Below are 20,878 nucleotides of genomic sequence, written 5' to 3' on the forward strand. Positions count from 1 at the left end.
TTGTAACTTTGTCAGCAAGGAACATAACTTGGTGTGATGAAATTTTTTAAGTGAATTAAAATACAAGTGAGATCAGAGCTTTTGGGTGAACTTTTTAGGAATAATTATATTTTAGGAATGTCTACGTGAGAATAATCTCTCCAGATACTTGGAAATATACTTGAAATTTAGAGTTGTTCTAAATTAAGTGATGGAAGTTATTGAATAGCTAGGTGGTTCCCAAATAAAATAAGATACTGTGACATCAATTACTCAACAGAGAAACTAAATGTATTTAGGACTACTAATGAACATGTTTGGTGCCACCCTGAGATGTTCTCTATAAGAAAGCAAATGTTTTTAGAAATTTTCATTAGTATTTATGTTTACCAATCTACAGAATGCTAATGTAAAAGTTCATAACTGCTGGGACTTCCCTGGTGGTGCAGTGGTTAGGATGCCACGTTCCCAATGCAGGGGGCCCGGGTTCGATCCCTGATCAGGGAACTAGATCCCACATGCATGCTGCAACTAAGAGTTCACATGCCACAAGTAAGGAGCCCGCCTGCTGCAACTAAGACCCGATGCAACCAAAAAAAAAAAAGTTCACAATTGCTTACCTCTTACTTTTCACTAGAAATTAAGGTTTTTAAGAGTTGAGGGCTCTAGTTTAAACATGTAATTAAAGCTAATAGAAATAATAAAGGAAGCATTCCAGTGTACAGCAGGAAAGTAGGATGTGTATTTGCAGTGAAGAAGGTATGAGAATGGAATTGCGTTTTATTAAAGGAAAAGAAAGTGAGTCTGTCTTAGAGCTGGTTGTTTCTCAGTGGAGAAGAGAATGGGGGGCAGACTAATATGGATACAGAAAGTGATGGAGGGTTTGTGGATGGTCAGGATTGGCTAGGTATAGAGTACAGTTAATTAAGTGAATTTTGTTATTAAAAGCAGGCTGGTACAAGACTGGATCTGGTTTTCTCTCTTTAGTAAGAGGACAAAGTTTCCTTGGAATGCTGCTTTTGATAACAGATTGTGTGAGTTTCCGTGCCTTTAAGTGATCTGTATTTGCTTTTGAGATCTCTTGTAACTTTGGTTAAGGAATAAGCATTATCTCACAATGACCTATGATCTTGTTTGACCAAGTGTTTTGAGACCTTTTGACAAACTTCCCAAATACCAAATTTTAATTAAAGTTCTTTTGACCTCCAGCTAACCTGGGGACACTTTAGAGGGTCTCTGAGGCATTTCAGAGAGAAATATTTAACTAGTAGTATTTGGTATGTTAAATTACATGGAGAGCATTATCACACTAGTGATAAACCTACTTAGAATATACTGGATGGATAAACAGTATTAATATACACATTCTAGAAATTATATAAAGTTTCTGAAATTTGGATATGTCCTGGTATTGTTATAATATTAGTTATCTTAAAATGTTGTATGTGACAGAAACTTGGTTAAGCTTCTTTGTTAACCTTGCCTTTTTAAGACTTTTCGTCATTCACAGGCAGTTAAACTGATGCTTTGCAAAACTGCTTCATCTTCAAGAAGATTCACAGAAAGGGCTTTAGACAAGTAAGGTTTCTGATAACTTTTAAATCATACTACTAAACTAGGTAAGACTTTTTCCTTTTGAGTAGCTATTTTATTTATGTCTTTTATTTATTTATTTGTTTGTGTATTTATTTATTTATTTTATTTTATTTTTGGCTGCACTGCGAGGCATGTGGGATCTTAGTTCCCTGACCAGGGATGGAACCCTTGGCGTCTGAACCACTGGACCGCAGGGGAAATCCCAGGTAAGATATTTTTAACAGTCTAATGGAAACTGTTAACAAAAAGGATTAGTTACATAGGATTGAGTAAACTGATGAACGTGGTTATAATTTTTATGGTTTCTGTCTGAAACATTACTAGCTTTTAATCTGTGTTTTCCAGCTATAAAGAAACCCCCTCAAACTAATTATGACTTGTAGCAATTTGGTAAATTGTACCTTTGTAAGCAGAATTGAAACACTTCTCTTTTCTTTCTACCTGATCCCTCCAGAGATTGCAAACTCTTAGGTTCCCAGCAGCTGTATAAGATAAATTAGTAAAGCCACCTCCTAACAGGTGCAGGAATCTCAGGTTATTTTGCGGACCTCAAAAAGGGAGGGATTCACCTAAATCTATAAGGCAAAATCTGTGACAGGCCCTTGGCGTGGCTTTCCTGGCCTTGGGAGGCCTTTTATCAAACTTAATTTGCAGACAAATTAATCTTGATTTGGAGATATCTGATAAAAATGAGGGTAATTTTAGGGAGAAAGAGACATTTCAGGGGATATCAAATTCTAATTCTGTTTATTGAGGTCTGTATTCACTAAGACTCACTTCTCAGATAGTTCCTTGCTGTTATGTTATATTGTTGCAAAGTTTAATTGAATTATTAAAAGGACACTCTAAATTTGTTTCTGAAGCTTAACTCAGTAATCTATCTTTGGATTAAGATCAGATGCTCCATGATCTGCAACCGGAAGGTTAACACCAGGCTATGGTCATTTAAATTTAAAGGCTCCCTTATGTTGGGGAAATTAAACTGTACTAGGGATAACCAGCCTAGTAACACTAGGAAATTGGGCTGGGTGCCTTGTGGACAATGCCAATATATAATGTCCCTTCAAGATAAGAACTGGTATACAACAGACTAAGTCAGATGAACTGGGATATACTGGGCTGCACCTAATGGAAGTTCTTGACTTAAATTTTTACATATGACCTTACTAATACTGCTAGCTATATTATTTTTTATATTGCCTGTTTTACAAAATTGTTGTTTCTTGCATTACCAAATGTGTGACTGAGCCTCTGATGAAATGATGATATATAGTTACATGAGATCAATGATTGTTATAGTGTAACTAACTCTAGATATGGGAAGAAGCATATCAGCATCGTCCCTCCTAGATTTAATCTAACTAGGAAGTATTTTACCAAAAAACTACCTCCCTCATTCAAATAACATTTTCTACACTAGTATCAGACCAAAAAGGCCTAATCAAACTATATTTTCTCTCCTTCCTCTTTACCCTCACCCTAAGCATAGTTCTATTTAATTACCGTGAGTAACCTCTATAATAACTACACCACCAATAGGCAATGACCAACCAGTGACAGTTACTAATCAAGCACCATAACTATACAACGCCACAATTCCTATAGCCTCTTCACTAAAAAATCCAGAATCACCTGTATTATAAGTCACTCAATCCTCTAGCCTGTTAAACTTGAAATACAATCTCCACTTCCTCATCTTTTAAAACATAAAATACCATTGAAAATTATATTATCAACCCTGAAAGAAATATACCTAAAACAGTCTTCTTAGAAACTCAAACCTCAGGATACTGCTCAGTAGCTGTAGCTGTCGTATAACCAAACACTACCAACATCCCCCCTAAATAAATCAAAAATACTATTAAACCCAAAAATGAGCCACCAAAATTCAACACAATCCCACAACCAACCAACACCACCACCCACAATCAACCCAAGTCCACCATAAATAGGCAAAGGTTTTGAAGAAAACCCCACCAAACTAATTACAAAAAATAGTACTTAAAATAAATACAGTGTATGTTATCATTATTCTTACATGGCCAATGACGTGAAAAATCATCCTTGTTATTCAACTATAAGAACACTAATGACCAACATCCGAAAATCACACCCATTAATAAAAATTATTAACAGTGCATTTATTGATCTTCCAGCCCCATCAAACATTTCATCATGATGAGATCTCGGTTCCATTTGTTTAGTATTACAAATCTTGACGGGCTTATTCCTAGCAACACATTACACATCAGACATAATAACGCTTTCTCATCAGTAACACACATCTGCCGAGATGTAAACTATGGGTGAGTTATCCGATACCTACATGCAAATGAAGCATCCATATTTTTTATTTGCCTATTTATTCACATAGGACGAGGCTTCTATTATGGATCCTATACTTTTTTAGAAACATGAAACACTGGAATCATCTTACTATTTACAGTCATGGCCACAGTATTTATAGGCTATGTCTTACCTTGAGAACAAATACTCTGAGGGGCAACAGTTATTACTAATCTCCTCTCAGCAATTCCATATATCGGCACAAGCCTTGTCAAATGAATCTGAGGTGGCTCTTCAGTAGATAAAGCAACTCTTACACGCTTCTTTGCTTTCCATTTTATTCTCCCATTCATTATTACAGCACTAACAGCTGTCCCCTTACTATTCCTTCACGCAACAGGATCTAATAGCCCCACAGGAATCTCATCTGACGTAACAAAATTCCATTTCACCCCTACGATACAATCCAAGACATCTAGGTGCCTCATCACTACTTCTAGTACTAATAATGTTAGTGGTATTTTCACCCGATTTATTAAGAGACCCTGATAACTACACCCCAGCAAACCCTCTCAAAACACCACCCATATCAAGCCAGACTGGTACTTCCTATTTGCATATGCAGTCCTGCGATCAATCCCCAATAAACTAGGAGGAGTACTGGCCCTAATCTTTTCAGTCTTAATTCTACCACTCATCCCAATGCTCCGTACATCTAGACAACGAAGCATAACATTTTGACCTCTAAAGCATAACATTTCGGTCTCTCAGCCGATACCTATTTTGAGTACTAGTAGCAGACCTATTAACACTACCATGAATTGGAGGACAACCCGTGGAATACCCCTTCATTACTATCGGACAACTAGCATCTATTTTATATTTCTTTTTAATTTGGGTACTAATGTCAGTAACTAGCATCACTGAAAATAATCTCCTGAAATGAAGAGTGTTTGTAGTATATCTATTACCCTGGTCTTGTAAACCAGAAAAGGAGAATAACATTCTCTCCCTAAGACTCAAGGAAGAGGCTCCAGATCCACCATCAGCACCCAAAACTGAAATTCCACTTAAACCATTCCCTGAAACTTTGTTACGGGACATTTACAAGATTATTAAGTACCATGTCAGTATTAAAATAACCTCTTTTTACCACAAACTACTATGTACTTCGTGCATATATGCACTACCACATTACTATGTACCTATTACCATATCGTACATAATGCATTATATGTATAATGTGCATTATTTACCCCATGCTTACAAGCATGTACATTATCTTACTGACAGTACACAGTACATTATATGTACAATCGTACATTAATTATTTACCCCACGCTTATAAGCATGTACATTATCTTACTGACAGTACATAGCACATTAAGTCAAATCAATTCTAGTCAACGTGTGTACCATATCCAGTAGATCACAAGTGTAACCAGCAGGCTGCGTGAAACCGTCAACCCGCTTGGGGTGTCCCTCTTCTCGCTCCAGGCCCGTAACTTGTGGCGGTTTCTACTAATGAACTTTATCAGACAAGTGGTTCTCACTTCAGGGCCATCTCACCTGAAAGAGCCCACTCTTTCCTCTTAAATAAGACATCTCGTCGGACCAACGACTAATCAGGCCACGCTTACACATAACTGTGATTTCATGCATTTGCTAATTTTTAATTTTTAAAGGGATGCTGTGACTCAGCTATGGCCATCTGAGGCCTTAACACAGTCAAATAAATTGTAGCTGGACTTTAATTGAATATTATTTACCAACATCATCAACCATAAGGTGTTATTCAATCAGTGGTTACAGGCCATAAGGAAATTACGGACACACATGCACACACGTACACGTACGTACACACACACATGCAGTAAACAGATGAATGACCTGTTTAACAAACCCTCTTTACCCCCCACTAAATCCCATGCTCTACATGCCTATAATGCCTTGCCAAACCCCCAAAACAAGGCTAAAACCTATAAATACATGGGACTTAGCTGTCTATACTCGATAAACATGAACTGAATGCTCAGAATTAGATAGACCTAGAAAATAAACCCCAATCATACCACCAATCAACTACTTAGATATTTACCATTTATACAGACCACTCCTATCAAAATTTTAACACGAAATCCGACATAAACCAACCACATACATATTACTTCACTATGTAAAAACAGCTTGTTAGTGTAGCTTAAAACCTAAAGCAAGGCACTGAAAATGCCCAGATGAGTTTACCAAGTCCGTAAACACATAGGTGTGGTCCCAGCCTTTCTATAAATTTTTAATAAAATTCCCATGTAAGCATCTGTGCCCCAGTGAGAATGCCCTCTAAACCATTAAGACGAAACGGAGCAGGCATCAGCACACTCACATGGGCGGCCCGTCACGCCCTGCTTAACCACACCCCGTGGGAAACAGCAGTGAGAAAAAATTAAGCCGCAAACCAAAGTTCGACTAAGTTGTATGAACTAGGGTTGGTAAATTTTCTGCCAGCCACCGTGGTCATATAATTAACCCCAATTAATGGAAACTCGGTGTAAAGTGTGTTAAAGAGTGATATAAAATGAAGTTAAATTTTAACTAAGCTGTAAAAAGCCATAACTAAAATAGACTACGTAGGTGACTTTAGTATTTCCTGACTACAGGACAGCTAAGACCCAAAATGGGATTAGATACCCCACTATGCTTAGCCCTAAACCCAAATAACTACAAGAACAAAATTATTTGCCAGAGTTCTACTAGCAACAGCTTAAAACTCAGAGGACTGGGCTGTGCTTCCCACCCTTCCAGAGGAGGCTGTTTTATAATCGATAAACCCCGATAAACCTCACCAACCCTTGCTAATTCAGTCTATATTACCACCATCTTCAGCAAACATTAAAAAAGAATAAAAGTAAGCGTAATTATCATACATAAAAACGTTAGGTCAAGGTGTAACCTATAGGATGGGAAGAAATGGGCTACATTTTCTATTTCAAGAATATATTTCTCACGCATGAATTATGAAAACCAAAGGAGGATTTAGTAGTAAATTAAGAATAGAGTGCTTAATTGAACAAGGCCATGAAGCACGCACACACTGCCCATCACCCTCGTCAAGTATTATAATAACTTCCTATAATCTATTAGCAAATACTAATCATACAAGAGGAGACAAGTCGTAACAAGCATACTGGAAAGTGAGCTTGGATAAATCAAAGCGTAGCTTAAATAAAGCACCTAGTTTACACCTAGATTTCATAATTTATGAATACTCTGAATGAAATCTAGCCCAACACCTCTCCCCATATCTACTAATATAAGCAGACTAAATAAAACATTCACTCAACATTTAAAGTATAGGCGATAGAAATTTAAAATATCCTCTGGCGCTATACAGAAGGTACTCTAAGGGAATGATGAAAAAAGCATTAAAAGTAACAAAAAGCAAAGTTTACCCCTTGTAACTTTCGCATAATGATTTAACTAGAGAACATCTAACCGAGAACTTAAGTTAAGTATGGCGAAACCAGACGAGCTACTTATGAACAGTTTATTAGAACAAACTCATCTATGTAGCAAAATAGAAGATTTATAAGTAGAGGTGACAACCCTAACTAGCCTGGTGATAGCTGGTTGTCCAGGAAAAGAATTTCAGTTCAACTTTAAAAATTACCAAAATAATTATAAATTTTAATGTATTTTACAATGTTATCTAAATAGGTACAGCTTTTTAGAAATGGATACAATCTTATCTAGAGAGTAAAAACAAACAACACCATAGTTGGCTTAAAAGCAGCCACCAATTAAGAAAGTGTTCAAGCTCAACAATAACTTTAATACCAATAACAAGCAAATCGACTCCTAGATTTGTACTAGACTAATCTATTGACCGACAGAGGCAATAATGTTATTATGAGCAACAAGAAGTATTTCTCCTTGCATAAATTTACATCAGTAACTAATAATATACTGATAATTAACAGTAAATAAATACAACTCAACATTATTTATTAAACACTGTTAATCCAACACAGGCAGGCACTCAAGGAAAGATTAAAAGTAAATAATACAACTCAACATTAAATTATTTATTAAACACTGTTAATCCAACACAGGCAGGCACTCAAGGAAAGATTAAAAGTAAAAAGAACTTGGCAAACGCAAACCCTGTCCGTTTACCAAAAACATCACCTCTAGCATAACTAGTATTACAGGCACTGCCTGGCCAGTGACAACTGTTAAATGGCCGCAGTATCCTGACCATGCAAAGGTAGCATAATCATTTGTTCTCTAAATAAGGACTTGTACGAATGGCCACACGAGGGTTTTACCGTCTCTTACTTTCAATCAGTGAAGTTGACCTTACCGTGAAGAGGTGGGAATAACAAAATAAGACGAGAAGGCCCTATGGAGCTTTAATTAATTAAGCAAAAAAACCCTAATTAAACCACCAAGGGATAACAAAATTTTACATGGGGTGACAATTTTGGTTGGGGTGACCTTGGAACACAAAAAAGGCTCTGAGTGATTAAGTCTAGACTTACCAGTCAAAACATATCATCACTAATTGATCCAAAAAATTGATCAACAAGTTACCCTAGGGATAACAGCTCAATCCTACTCTAGAGTTCATATCAACAATACGGTTTATGACCTCGATGTTGGATCAGGACACCCCAATGCTGTAACCGCTATTAAAGGTTTGTTTGTTCAGTGATTAAAGTCCTACATGATCTGAGTTCAGACCGGTTTCTATCTACTATATAGTTCTCCCAGTATGAAAGGACAAGAGAAATAAGGCCCACTTTAAAAAGTGCCTTAAAACCAATTAATGGTATAATCTTAATTTAATTAATACATATAATATATTACTCAAGACCAGGGTTTGTTAAGGTGGGGCAGAGCCCAGTAATTGCATAAAACTTAAACCTTTATAACCAGAGGTTCAAATCCCCTCCCTTAACAAAATGTTTATAATTAATATCTTAATACTTGTTATCCCCATTCTTCTAGCCGTAGCATTCCTAACACTAATTGAACGAAAAATTTTGGGTTATATGCAACTTCAAAAAGGGCCAAATATCGTAGGACCATGTGGCCTATTACAGCCCATTACTGAGGCAGTCTAATTATTCACTAAAGAACCACTACGACCAGCTACCTCCTCCATTTCCGTATTTATCATTGCACCAACCCTAGCCCTAACCCTAGCCCTAAACATATGAATTCCCCTACCCACTTATTAATATAAGTCTAGGAGTATTATTTATGCTAGCTACATCAAGGCTAGCTGTATACTCCATTTTATGATCCGGATCAGCTTCCAACTCAAAATACACATTAATTGAAGCCCTACAAGCAGTAGCACAAACAATTTCATATGAAGTAACACTAGCAATTATTCTTTTATCAGTCCTCTTAAGAAACAGGTCTTTTACCCTCTCAACCTCCATCACAACACAAGAGCATTTATGAAAAATTTTCCCATCATGACCCTTAGCTATAATATGATTTATTTCCACTCGAGCAGAAACTAACCGAGCTCCCTTTGACCTAACAGAGGGAGAACCTGAACCTGTATCAGGCTTCAACACAGAATATGCAGCAGGCCCATCTGTCATATTCTTCTTAGCAGAATACGCCAACATTATCATAATAAACATTTTCTCAACAATCCTATTTCTAAGAGCGTTCCATAACCCCTACATACCAGAACTATACAAAATCAACCTTATCATCAAAACACTATTACTAACAATTTCTTTCCTATGAATTCAAGCATCCTACTCTCGACTCTGATACGATCAGCTAATACATCTACTTTGAAAAAACTTCTGACTACTAACACTAGCCATATGCATATGACATGTCTCACTACCTATTATAACATCAGGCATTCCTCCACAAACATAAGAAATATGTCTGATAAAAGAGTTACTGTGATAGAGTAAGCTATAGAGGTTTAAATGCTCTTATTTCTAGAATCATAGGAACTGAACCTATGCTTAAGAATTCAAAATTCTTCGTGCTACTACATTACACCATAATATATAGTAAGGTCAGTTAAATAAGTTATTGGGCCCATGCCCCGAAAATGTTGGTTTATATCCTTCTCGTATTATTAAACTCCATCATCTCGGGGACCATCATTGTAATAACCAGCTCCCACTGACTACTTATTTGAATCGGTTTTGAAATAAATATACTAGCCATTATTCCCATTACAATAAAAAAGTTTACCTCATGAGCTATAGAAGCATCCACTAAATAGTTTCTAACACAGCTACCGAATCCATATTACTTATAATAGCCGTTATCACTAACCTATTATACTCCAGCCAAGGAACTATTACAAAAATCTTTAATCCAACAGCATCTATAGTAATAGCAATAGCCCAAACCATAAAACTAGGACTATCTCCATTCCACTTCTGAGTACCTGAAGTTACACAAGGCATCTCATTAACAGCATGCTTAATCTTATTAACATGACAAAAACTTGCACCCTTGTCAGTATGATACCAAATCTCACCATCCATCAGCCTAAACCTAATATTATCCATATCCATACCATCTATTATAATCGGAGGATGAGGTGAACTAAACCAAACCCAACAATGAAAAACTACAGCTTATTCATCAATTGCTCACATAGGGTGAATAACAGCCATTATATTGTAAAACCCAACTATAACAATCCTTAACCTACTAATATATATCGTAATAACACTTCCCATATTCATACTATTCATTTACAGCTCAGTCACCACCACACTACCACACACAAAATAAAATACCCATTATTACAACCCTCATTCTCATCACCCTATTATCAATAGGAGGTCTTCCTCCACTATCAGGACTTATGCCTGAATACTCATTCAAGAAAAAACAAAAAAAAACAATATTATTTTACCCACACTAATAGCTATCACAGCGTTACTCAATCTGTACTTCTACATACGACTCACGTATTCTACAGCACTAACTATATTTCCCTCTATAAATAAAAGTAAAATGACAATTTGATTTGACAAAACAACTTTCCTACCAACAGTAACTGTAATATCCACAATACTCTTATCCCTTACACCAATCCTTTCAGTATTGGACTAGGAATTTAGGTTACACAGACCAGGAGCCTTCAAAGCACTAAGCAAGTATAAGTTACTTAATTCCTGCTCAATAAGGATTGCAAGACTATATCCTACATCAATTGAATGCAAATCAAACACTTTAATTTAAGCTAAATCCTCACTAGATTGGTGGGATTACATTTCCCACGAAACTTAGTTAACACCTAAATACCCTAGTCAACTGGCTTCAATCTACTTCTCCTGCTGCAAGAAAAAAAAAAAAAAAAAAAGCGGAATTGAAGCTGCTTCTCTGAATTTGCAAATTCAATATGTAAAATTCACCACAGCACTTGGCAAAAAGAGGACTCAACCCCTGTCTTTAGATTTACAGTCTAATGCTTACTCAGCCATTTTACCTACATTCTTAAACAGCTGACTATTCTTAACTAACCATAAAGATATCAGTACCTTATATTTACTGTTTGGTGCTTGGGCTGGAATAGTAGACACTGCCTTAAGCCTGTTAATTCATGCTGAATTAGGCTAACCTAGAACACTGCTAGGAGATGATCAGATTTACAATGAACTTGTAACAGCCCGTGCATTTGTAATAATTTTTTTTATAGTTATGCCTATCACAGTTGGAGGCTTCAGAAACTAACTAGTCCCACTAATGCTGGGGCACCCGATATAGCCTTTCCCCATATAAACCATACAAGCTTCTGATTACCTCCACCCTCCTTCCTACTACCACTTGCATCATCAATAGTTGAAGCCAGTGGCGGTGCAGGCTGAACTGTATATCCACCCTTAGCTGGAAACCTAGCCCATGCTGGAGCTTCAGTAGACCTTACCACCTTTTCCCGACATCTAGCAGGTGTCTCCTCAATTTTAGGTGCTATTAATTTTATTACTACAATTATTAATATAAAGCCACCCACTATACCCCAGCATCAAACACCACTATTTGTAATGATCCGTTTTAATTACAGCTGTATTGCTGCTATTATCATTACCTGTATTAGCAGCCAGGATTACTATGCTATTAACAGACCGACACCTAAACACAACCTTTTTTGACCCCGCGGGAGGGGGTGATCCAATCTTATATCAACACCTATTCTGATTCTTCGGACAACCTGAAGTCTATATGCTGATTTTACCTGGATTTGGAATAATCTCACATATTGTAAATTATTATTCAGGAAAAAAAAAAAGAGCCTTTTGGATATATAGGTAAGTATGAGCCATAATATCAATGGAATTTTTAGGATTCATTGTATGAGCTCACCGTATGTTTACAGTAGGTACAGATGTCGACACACGAGCATATTTTACATCAGCCATTATAATTATTGCTATTTCCGCAGGAGTAAAAGTATTTAGTTGACTAGCAACCCTTCATGGAGGTAATATCAAATGATCTCCCACCATAATATGAGCCCTAGGCTTCATTTTCCTTTTTGCAGTAAGTGAATTAACAGGAATTGTCCTAGCTAACTCATCACTAGACATTGTCCTTCACGATACATATTATGTAGTCGCACACTTCCACTACATATCAACAGGAGCAGTACTCACCATTATGGGAGGCTTCGTACATTGATTCCCACTATTCTCTCAGGTTATACACTCAACTCAACATGAGCAAAAATTCACTTTGTAATTATATTTGTAGCTGTAAATACAACCTTCTTCCCACAACATTTCCTAGGTCTATCTGGAATACCATGACAATATTCCGACTACCCAGATGCATACACAAAATGAAATACTGTCTTATCCATAGGCTCATTTATTTCACTAACGGCAGTAATATTAATAATTTTCATAATTTGAGAGGCATTAGCATCAAAACGAGAAGTCTCAACAGTAAAGCTAGCATATCTCCCAGGAGAATTTGGGAGGGGCAGAAGAAGGAGGAGAAGACCGATCTACCAGAGTCCTTCTCGCTGGAATCCATCTTGGCTGAGAGACGCACGCACCACCAGGAAGGACCCTGAATCAGACTGTGGGCCAAGCGAGACGACTGGCCAGAGACAACCCAGAAACTAACCCATTACCACAAAACCTGAGCCTGCGAGGCACGTGGCAGAGCGGTTCTCCTGGGTTCCCCCAGGCTCTCTGCCTTGGGGTTCCTTCCCAATAAAGTCTTTTGCTTTGTCAGTACGTGTGTCTCATCGGACAGTTCCTTTCCGAGTGTTAGACAAGAGCTTACTCTCCGGCCCTGGAAGGCCCTGCAACACCTGCACCGCCTCCTCCTCAAGGTGCTGCAGTCTCCCTGGCCCAACAAATTCATTCTTCAAGCACACCCAATGCCTAGCCCCGGGGCCTTTTGCACGTATTCTTCCTGCCTAACAGACCCCCTGCCACCATTCTCCAGTTTAACATCCTAATTATTCCTTCACTGTACTTAAAACTTAGCATGTTTACTTAGTTTCCTTCCATTGTCTCCACTAGAGCGTAAACTCCCTAAGAAAACCTGCCTTATTAGCACTTCTCACCATGTAGCACAGCACACGGTAGGTGTGCGAGAAATGCATGCTGAGTGAATAAGATTTCGAAGCACTACTTCCTGGCCAAACTCAGTACTCTGAGACCCAGCTAGAAACCGCATGGAAAATGCTGAGAAATAGAAGCTGTAGTCCACCATCAAGTGCCCTTTCTCTGCATTTTCTCCTGGCCCCTTGGGCCCCAGGCAGTGTCCAGGATGAGGCCATCCCTATCCATCCATCAGGAAGGGCAGCACCCAGTCCCTGCAGAGTCACCCCGGGCAAGCCCTGTGTATCGCGTCTGGTCCTCACACCAACCTGCCACACGGGAACGGCATACCCCATTTTGCAGATGGGAAAACTGAGGCTCAGAGAGCTGAAATAAATGGCATAGCTCAGCTTTGAACCAGCAATCTGGAGCCACAGCCCGGGCTAAGCACCTCAGGAGGGAGGCTGTGCCGCCCACAGAACCTCTCTCCCAAAATCATGGATGAGCACACCCACCTGTGAACTTCCAGAGCCACTCCAGGCCAATCCGGACCTTCCTCAGGGGCTTTTGTGCTGAGTGGAGGGTGATGGGGGAGGTGCACGCCTGCTGGATGTATATCTCCAGGTGGTCTTGGAGGTTCTGGCCAACTCCTGAAACCAGAGGGGCTGGTTAGGAAAATGTCTCCCAAAGGGGCTTAGCTGGCCTCTCAACATCCCCTGGTTTTGAAAACTTTTCCTCCACCCACTTATCTGCCAGGCCAGCTCCTGCTCATTCCCAGGGACACCACTCCCTCACTCCCAGCCATGTCTGGCCCTCTCAGATGCTGCCAAAGCTGCCTGCCCTTGACACTCGCTCCCAGGGCAGCACCTGTAACCATCCAGGTGCCTTCCTGCTAAGCCAGCACCCTCCACCGGGGCAGTGCCCACGCCTCCAGCGGGCACTACTCAGTGAGCTGTCCCGGGACGGCTGACCCTGCACCCTCACCCCTGGCCTGGGGAAGGAGGGAAGCAGGCCTGTCACGCTGTGCAGACCCAGCATGAGCCCATCCAAGCTCAAGGGGACACTGGGCGGGTCACTGTCATGGACCAGCACTTTCAAAGACCTCTTATGATAAAGCTTCAAGCTCTGGGAGCTTGAGTTATAAGAGAGGGCAAGAGGGACAGGGACAGGCTCCAAAGGGCATCAGAAACAGTCTATGAAATAAATATTAGGCCGGGAGAACCATCTGAACATGAACAGCATGTCAGGGTAGCTAGTGTGTCCTGAGGACGGAAAACACAAAGGCCCCAACCCCTCTTGCCACACGGCTGCCCTGTTGACCTGCCTGAGCCGGGCCCAGTGGGCTTTACGGGCAGACGCTCCCTGCTAGAGGTGCCTCGCTGCTGAGAGGGATGGGATGTCTGGGGAAGGGAGGAAAACGACACAAAAGCTTGGGGTTTCGCTGGGGGTAGGAGTCCAGCGAGGCCTGGGGGACCTTCAGGCTCGTGGGAACAATGTGACAGTTCTGAGGGGCCCTGACTCCTGTCCCCTCCCCACTCCATGCTAATAAAGTATAATAAACTTTTATTTAACAGGGACACCTCTGGGGCGCAGTGGGGAAGGGAGCTCACCAGGAAGGTGGCACACCACCGGGATGCCCAGTTGCTTGAGGTCGTCGGCATTGCCCACGCCCGACAGCATGAGCAGCTGTGGAGAGTTGATGGCACCTCCACTCAGGATCACCTCCTTGCTGGCGAAAGCCTGGAAGAGGCGAGGGGCCAGGCAGCTCACACTTTCCCAGAAAAGCCAGTCAGAACCCCAAGAATACGGCCTTGGCATGACGCACCCACATGGTGGGTGGGGATCCTGCCCACAGGCTCCAGAGCAAGGAAGAGGATGCTCTGGGCGCCACTAGGTGAAAGTAGCCCACACGTGCAGCTGTGGGTGTGTGTGATCATAAATCAAGTGTGGTTCATGCTCTGATATATTCTGCAACAGCCTGACAGTAACGATGGTCTTAAAAACAGGACTGTAGAGCTTAAATGAGATAAATGGAAGCAGGCACTCAAACAAGCAGTTTAAATAAAGCACATGGTGAGAGAGATCTTCACATGGGATGCAGAACAATCCCCACATGCTCCTAAGTGGAAAACAGCACAGTGCAGAAATAGGGAGTGTGATCACAGGTATGGTTTTTAAAGCCTCTGATATAAACCTATCAATTTCTGGACAAGTGTGGAAGGCAACAGCAGAAAGAGGTTCATGGGGGCACTCATGCCCGGGCACCATGGGCCCTGTGCAGGTGGCTAGACTGGGGCTTCCTCACCTCTGCCAGGCCACCACCTCCTGGGGACAGTCTTTCAGGCTGTTGCCACCAGCCCCTCACTCCTTATCATCATGTTGATGGCGATAAGGACATGACTCCTGCCCACCCACACTGACTGAGCATGACCACGGGGTCACTGCCCACTCCCTCCCTGCCATGTGAGCTGCCCATGTGGTGGTAATTCACTCACCCTGTGGCTCTGGCCGTTCTTGATGTACTCCACACCCACTGCACGGGTACCTTCAAACAGCACCCTGCTCACAAATGTCTGGGTCTCAGCCGTGAGGGTGGGGCGGCTCAGTGCCGGATGCAGGTACGCACAGGCCGTGCTCCAGCGCTTGCCTGCAGGACAGAGCAAGGAGATCAGTCACAGCCCCAGCCTGTTCCCTAGGCACCTATCGTGGAGGGGGAGGTAGGGAAGGACTGCAGAAAGAGGGAATTTGTCCTTCCCCTGACTGTGCAAGTTCTGCCTTCAAAGGAAGGCTGAGACCAAAATACCCTGTCCAACTGACATCCACATCTACCTGGGGCCCCCGGATGCAGGTGGGAAAACATCCCTCACCCTTGACAGGACGACAGAGACCAGGAGTGGCTGATAATGAGAGCCCTGGGTCCACCCGGGCCTTGCCTCTGCCCTGCTGCAAGGCCCGTCACTGCTCTGTGCCTCAGTACGCCCATCTGTGAGGCTTTAAAACTCGGGGCTGTGTGGCCGGAGAGCTGCCTCTTCATTCCACACCAACAGGGGCCAGAGGATGCCCAAGGGGTCACCATCTCCGAGTCACTTCTCATTGGCTTTGAATGGTATTCTGTGGCCTGTCGCCAGTGTAATCTGTCATATCCCCTCCACCTCAAACCAGTCCCAGTCTGTCCACACTTACTGACCATGACAGGTGGGGGCAGGAGGGTCGGGACTGTGATAGAGCAGCGTTTCGTTTTTAGAGGAGGAACCTGGGAGATGGGGAATCGGAGGCCTCGCGCTACCTTCGTGGATGGTCATATCCATCCAGCCGAAGCCCTCTTGCTGGAAGCCGTTCATGTCCTCGGTGAGGGGGTAGCCGGCCTCCTGCGCCGCCTCCAGGAACGCGCGGTGCAGCGGGTGGCCGCTCTTGCCCCGGGACACCCGCAAGGGGCCGTCGCCGCCGCGGTACCTCCCGGCACCCAGCTCGTGCGCCTGCGCCTTGCGGAAGTAGGGCAGGCAGTGCGCGTAGTCCCAGCCCGCCGCGCCCTCCCGCTGCCAGCGCTCGTAGTCCTCGGCGTGCCCACGGATGTAGACCATGGCATTGAGCGACGACGAGCCGCCCCAGACCCGGCCACGTGGCCAGTACAGCACGCGGCCGTCCAGGCCCGGCTGCGGCTCCGTGTGGTAGCACCAGTTGTACCTGTCATCGCACAGGTTGGCCACGAGGGCTGCGGGCATGTGGATCTTCCACAGGAGCCGCTTGCTCCCCGCGTACACATCCTTGGGCCCGGCCTCCAGCAGCAGCACTCGCTTGTCGGGGTCCTCCGTGAGCCGGCCGGCCAGCACGCAGCCAGCGGAGCCCGCACCCACCACCACGTGGCTGTACTCACCCCCAATCCGGGGGCGCTCGCTGGCCAGAGCACGGATGCCCCGGGGCCAGTGCTGCCTCAGGGCTCCCCATGGGCCCAGGCTCCCTCGCCTCCAGCCTCGAAGGATGCACCACATGCTTCCAGCCCAAGTCCTCTTACTTCCACGGGGCGAATGTGATGATTCACTTCCCCTAAAACAGAAAAAGAGGCTTTGAAACGTTTAACTCAGCATGCACTGCAGAATCAGCCCAAAGCTAGGGCAGCAAAGGGCCCCTGCAGGCCCGCCAGGTGCCTGCCGGGCGCTGGGTGGGGCAGGCCTGGCTGGCACGTCACTGCCCGCCCTGGGGAACCAGGAGGAACGAGCGGAAGCACAAGCAGGAATATCAGTCCTGTGGGACCGACGAGCACACGGCTGGGGGCACTGGAGTGGGGAGGTCCCCAGAAAGGCTTCCCTGTGACATCTGTGCATGAACCTGGAGGCCGGGCAGGAGTCTACCTGCTGGAAAACAGGGGCTTTCCAGGTTTACCCTCACTCCTCATCTGTTCAAGACAGTAAGACAGTTGCTGAGTCCCTACCACGTGCCAGGCACCACTTCCTCTCCAGCAATACTCAGAAAACAAGGCATCTGCTCTCAAAACTGATGGTCTGGGACTAGGGAGACAGACAAGACTTACATAAATAACCAAAGGAAGGTCATGGTGAGAGGCTGGAGACTAAAGAGCTCAAAGCCTTTGACCTAAGGGCCCCCCAGAGTGCATGAGAGGGCTTTTCAGCAGGTGATGGGGTCAGAGCTACAATCTTTCAAGATCACTCTGTTGAGTGCTGGAGTTTTAACAAACACCAATAACTTCTGGAGGATCCTTTCCCAACAATGTTCATATTAATCCCAACATGCTCAGTGCACAGAGGTGGAAAAGAGTCAAGATATCCCACCAAGACCTCCACTGACACAGGAACCTCTGAGAAAGCCCCACCCATGAGGCTCAGGCACACAAGGCCCACTCAAGACTGAGGTTGCAACAGGAGAACTGGAAAACCTCAGCAAAACCCTGATAAATCCCTCGACCCCTTCCACGAGCCTATATCAAGTAACAGCAGCAGCCTATCACTGGAGGCAGACTAAGAGGTGAGAGTGGAGAGAAAGGTTCCACCCCACTCACCCCACCCCATTCCTGCAGGCACAGGAGAAAGAAGCAGCAAGGCCTCCTAAAAGCTAAATCTGAAGCAGGAATTCTGAGAACCTTCCAGCACTCCAGGCCTCGTGCTAGCACAAGGCAGCAGCAGCCCACAGCACAACTCCCAACTGGGTTGACTCAACACTCCACACTAATGACCTGATAGAATAAAAGGCATGCCCTTTTCTAGGCATAAACGCTATTTACCTCAGTCCCTACTATCCTGGTACACACAAGGTCACGCATTCAATAAAAAAATTAATAGACACAGAAATAAGAAAAAGAAATGAGTCATTATAAAGAGAAAAGTAGTTAACAGAACCAGACCAAGGGGACCCATCCAGACGTTAGAACTATCAAACAAAGACTTTAAAATAACCAAGTTTAACATCTTACAAGATTTAATTGAAAAGGTGGACATGTTGAACAGATAGGCAATTTCAGCAAAAAGTTGGCAACTATTAAAAAAGGCACAAACAGAACTGCTAAAAATTAAAAAACAATTTTAAATTACCAGAAATGAATAAGTTGACTGGACACAGAAGAGCAAAGAATAAGTGAAACCGAACATTAGGTTAATAAAAATTATCCAAAAGGAAATAAAAAGAGAAGAAGGCACCTATCGTGGCACCTCGAGGTGCCTCTCTCAAGGGAGAGAGAGAGAAAAGAGCAACTGAGAGCATGGGATGATATCAAACTGTCTAAAGTATAGACAACTGGAGTCCCAGAAGTAGGAAAGGGATGAAGGGAAAAAAGAAGAGGGGGAGAGAGGAGAAGCAGAGGGAGAAGGGGAGAGAGAGGCAGAGAAGGACAGAGAAAGAACAGGGGAGAAAAGCTATCGGAAGAGATAATTGCTAAGACTTTCCCAATATTAATGCAAGACAAAAACACCAGAGATTCAAGAAACTTAGAGCATCTTCAGCAAGATCAATACAAAGAGAAACACATCTAGGTACATCACAGTCAAATTGCGGAAACCCCAGAAAAAAATCATCAAAGCAGCTGCCCCCCCCCAAAAAAAAACATATGTACAGAGGAATAAATTTAAGAGTGGCTGCAACTTCTCATCAGAAAATTTACAATACAGGATTGGATCTAGATGGTGGGGGAGTAGGACAGGAAGCTCACCTTCTCCTGCAAATACATCAAAAATACATCTACATATGGAACGATTCTCACAGAATACCTACTGAACGCTGGCAAAAGACCTCAGGCTTCCAAAAGAGCAAGAAAATCTCCGCATCAGTGAGTAGGACAAAAGAAAAAAAGAGAGAGAGAGAGAGAAAGGAATTGGGGCAGGACCTGTGCCCCCAGGAGGGAGCTGTGAAAAAGGAAATGTTTCTGCACACTGCTAAGTCCCCTCACTGGCGGCAGGGACTGAGGGCTGAGGCTTGGGCTTCAGAGGTCAGACCAGGGAGAGGACTGGGATTGGCTGTGTCAAGGAAGCCTGTGGGGGCCAGGGTGTGCTCACCACAACTGAGGGAGTATGGGAAGAAGCCTGAGCCTGCCAGAGAGGCAAGGCGCCACTGTTGCGTGGCGTGCAAAGAGAGGGGCAGGGCCGCCATAGGAGCTTCTTTCTCCATGTAGGGCACCGCCTACTGGAACTCTGAGGGCAGGTGCGAGCCACCGTTGCCACCTTGGACTCCAGAGACGGGCATGGACCGTTGCTGCCACGGAGGATCCCTTGACTGGGCACCAAACACTGCCCCTGCCTTCCTGGGAGCCCGCGTGGACCACACACCTGCACACCCCCTGTCAAGGGGATAACGGCCAGTACACGCTGAGGAAACAGACAGCAAGCATCCAAACCAAAAACAGCCCTCACACCAAAAAAATATTAAACCCACACGTGCCACATAGGGATGCTCCCGCATATAAATAGCCCTCCAAGACTACAGTAGATAGCTGTTTCTCCTAAACTCACAGAGTAAGAGAAATATAAGCAAAATGAAGAAGCAGAGGAACCACTCCCAGTTAAAAGACCAAGAGAATTCCCCTGAAGGAACAAGCAATGAAACAGACCTCTTCAGTCTAACAGACACCAAATTCAAAAAAGAGGTGAACTAACACAACATTGTAAAGCAATTAAACTCCAATAAAGATGTTAAAAAAAGGAGGTGAAAATGAAAATACTGAAGGAATTAAGAAAGGCTATCAGAGAAATGCAGATTACTGTAAAAAAGGAACTAGAAACTATAAGGAGAAGCCAGGAAAAATTAGAAAATTCATTTGCTAAGATGAAAGCTGAGCTGAAGGCAATGAATAGCAGAATGCACAATGCAGAAGAAAGAATAAGTGATCTGGAAGACAGAATAATGGAAATTACCCAATCAAAACAGCAAACAGAAAGCCAAATGAAAGCAATATAAGATAACATAAAGCGTGCCAATCTACACATAACAGGGAAGAAGGAGAAGACAGAGAAAAGGGGATTGAAAAT

The 20,878-nt window shown here is 43.0% G+C and overlaps 2 protein-coding genes across 2 annotated transcripts in view; one reads left to right on the forward strand and one right to left on the reverse strand.

Moving 5' to 3' along the window:
- Positions 1-10,768, forward strand: part of CACNA1D (calcium voltage-gated channel subunit alpha1 D) — a 126,198-nt gene extending 115,430 nt beyond the window's left edge. Inside the window, exon 41 of the mRNA XM_089919883.1 lies at positions 1,490-10,768. The gene's annotated coding sequence lies outside the window, so the exon portion shown is untranslated. The remainder of the gene's footprint in view (positions 1-1,489) is intronic.
- The window catches only part of CHDH (choline dehydrogenase), a 77,311-nt gene that overhangs the window by 16,544 nt on the left and 39,889 nt on the right, over positions 1-20,878 (reverse strand). Inside the window, exons 2-5 of the mRNA XM_022572860.3 lie at positions 16,696-17,453; positions 15,905-16,056; positions 15,020-15,149; positions 13,925-14,059 (exon numbers count right to left, since the gene is read on the reverse strand). Of these exons, the coding sequence (XP_022428568.2) occupies positions 13,925-14,059; positions 15,020-15,149; positions 15,905-16,056; positions 16,696-17,398 (1,120 nt within the window). The 5' untranslated portion in view covers positions 17,399-17,453. The remainder of the gene's footprint in view (positions 1-13,924; positions 14,060-15,019; positions 15,150-15,904; positions 16,057-16,695; positions 17,454-20,878) is intronic.

This window comes from Delphinapterus leucas, chromosome 10, assembly GCF_059928025.1.
Source record: "Delphinapterus leucas isolate spDelLeu-1000000601 "Yukka" chromosome 10, BTC_Dleu_Yukka2, whole genome shotgun sequence".
Lineage (NCBI taxonomy): Eukaryota > Metazoa > Chordata > Mammalia > Artiodactyla > Monodontidae > Delphinapterus > Delphinapterus leucas.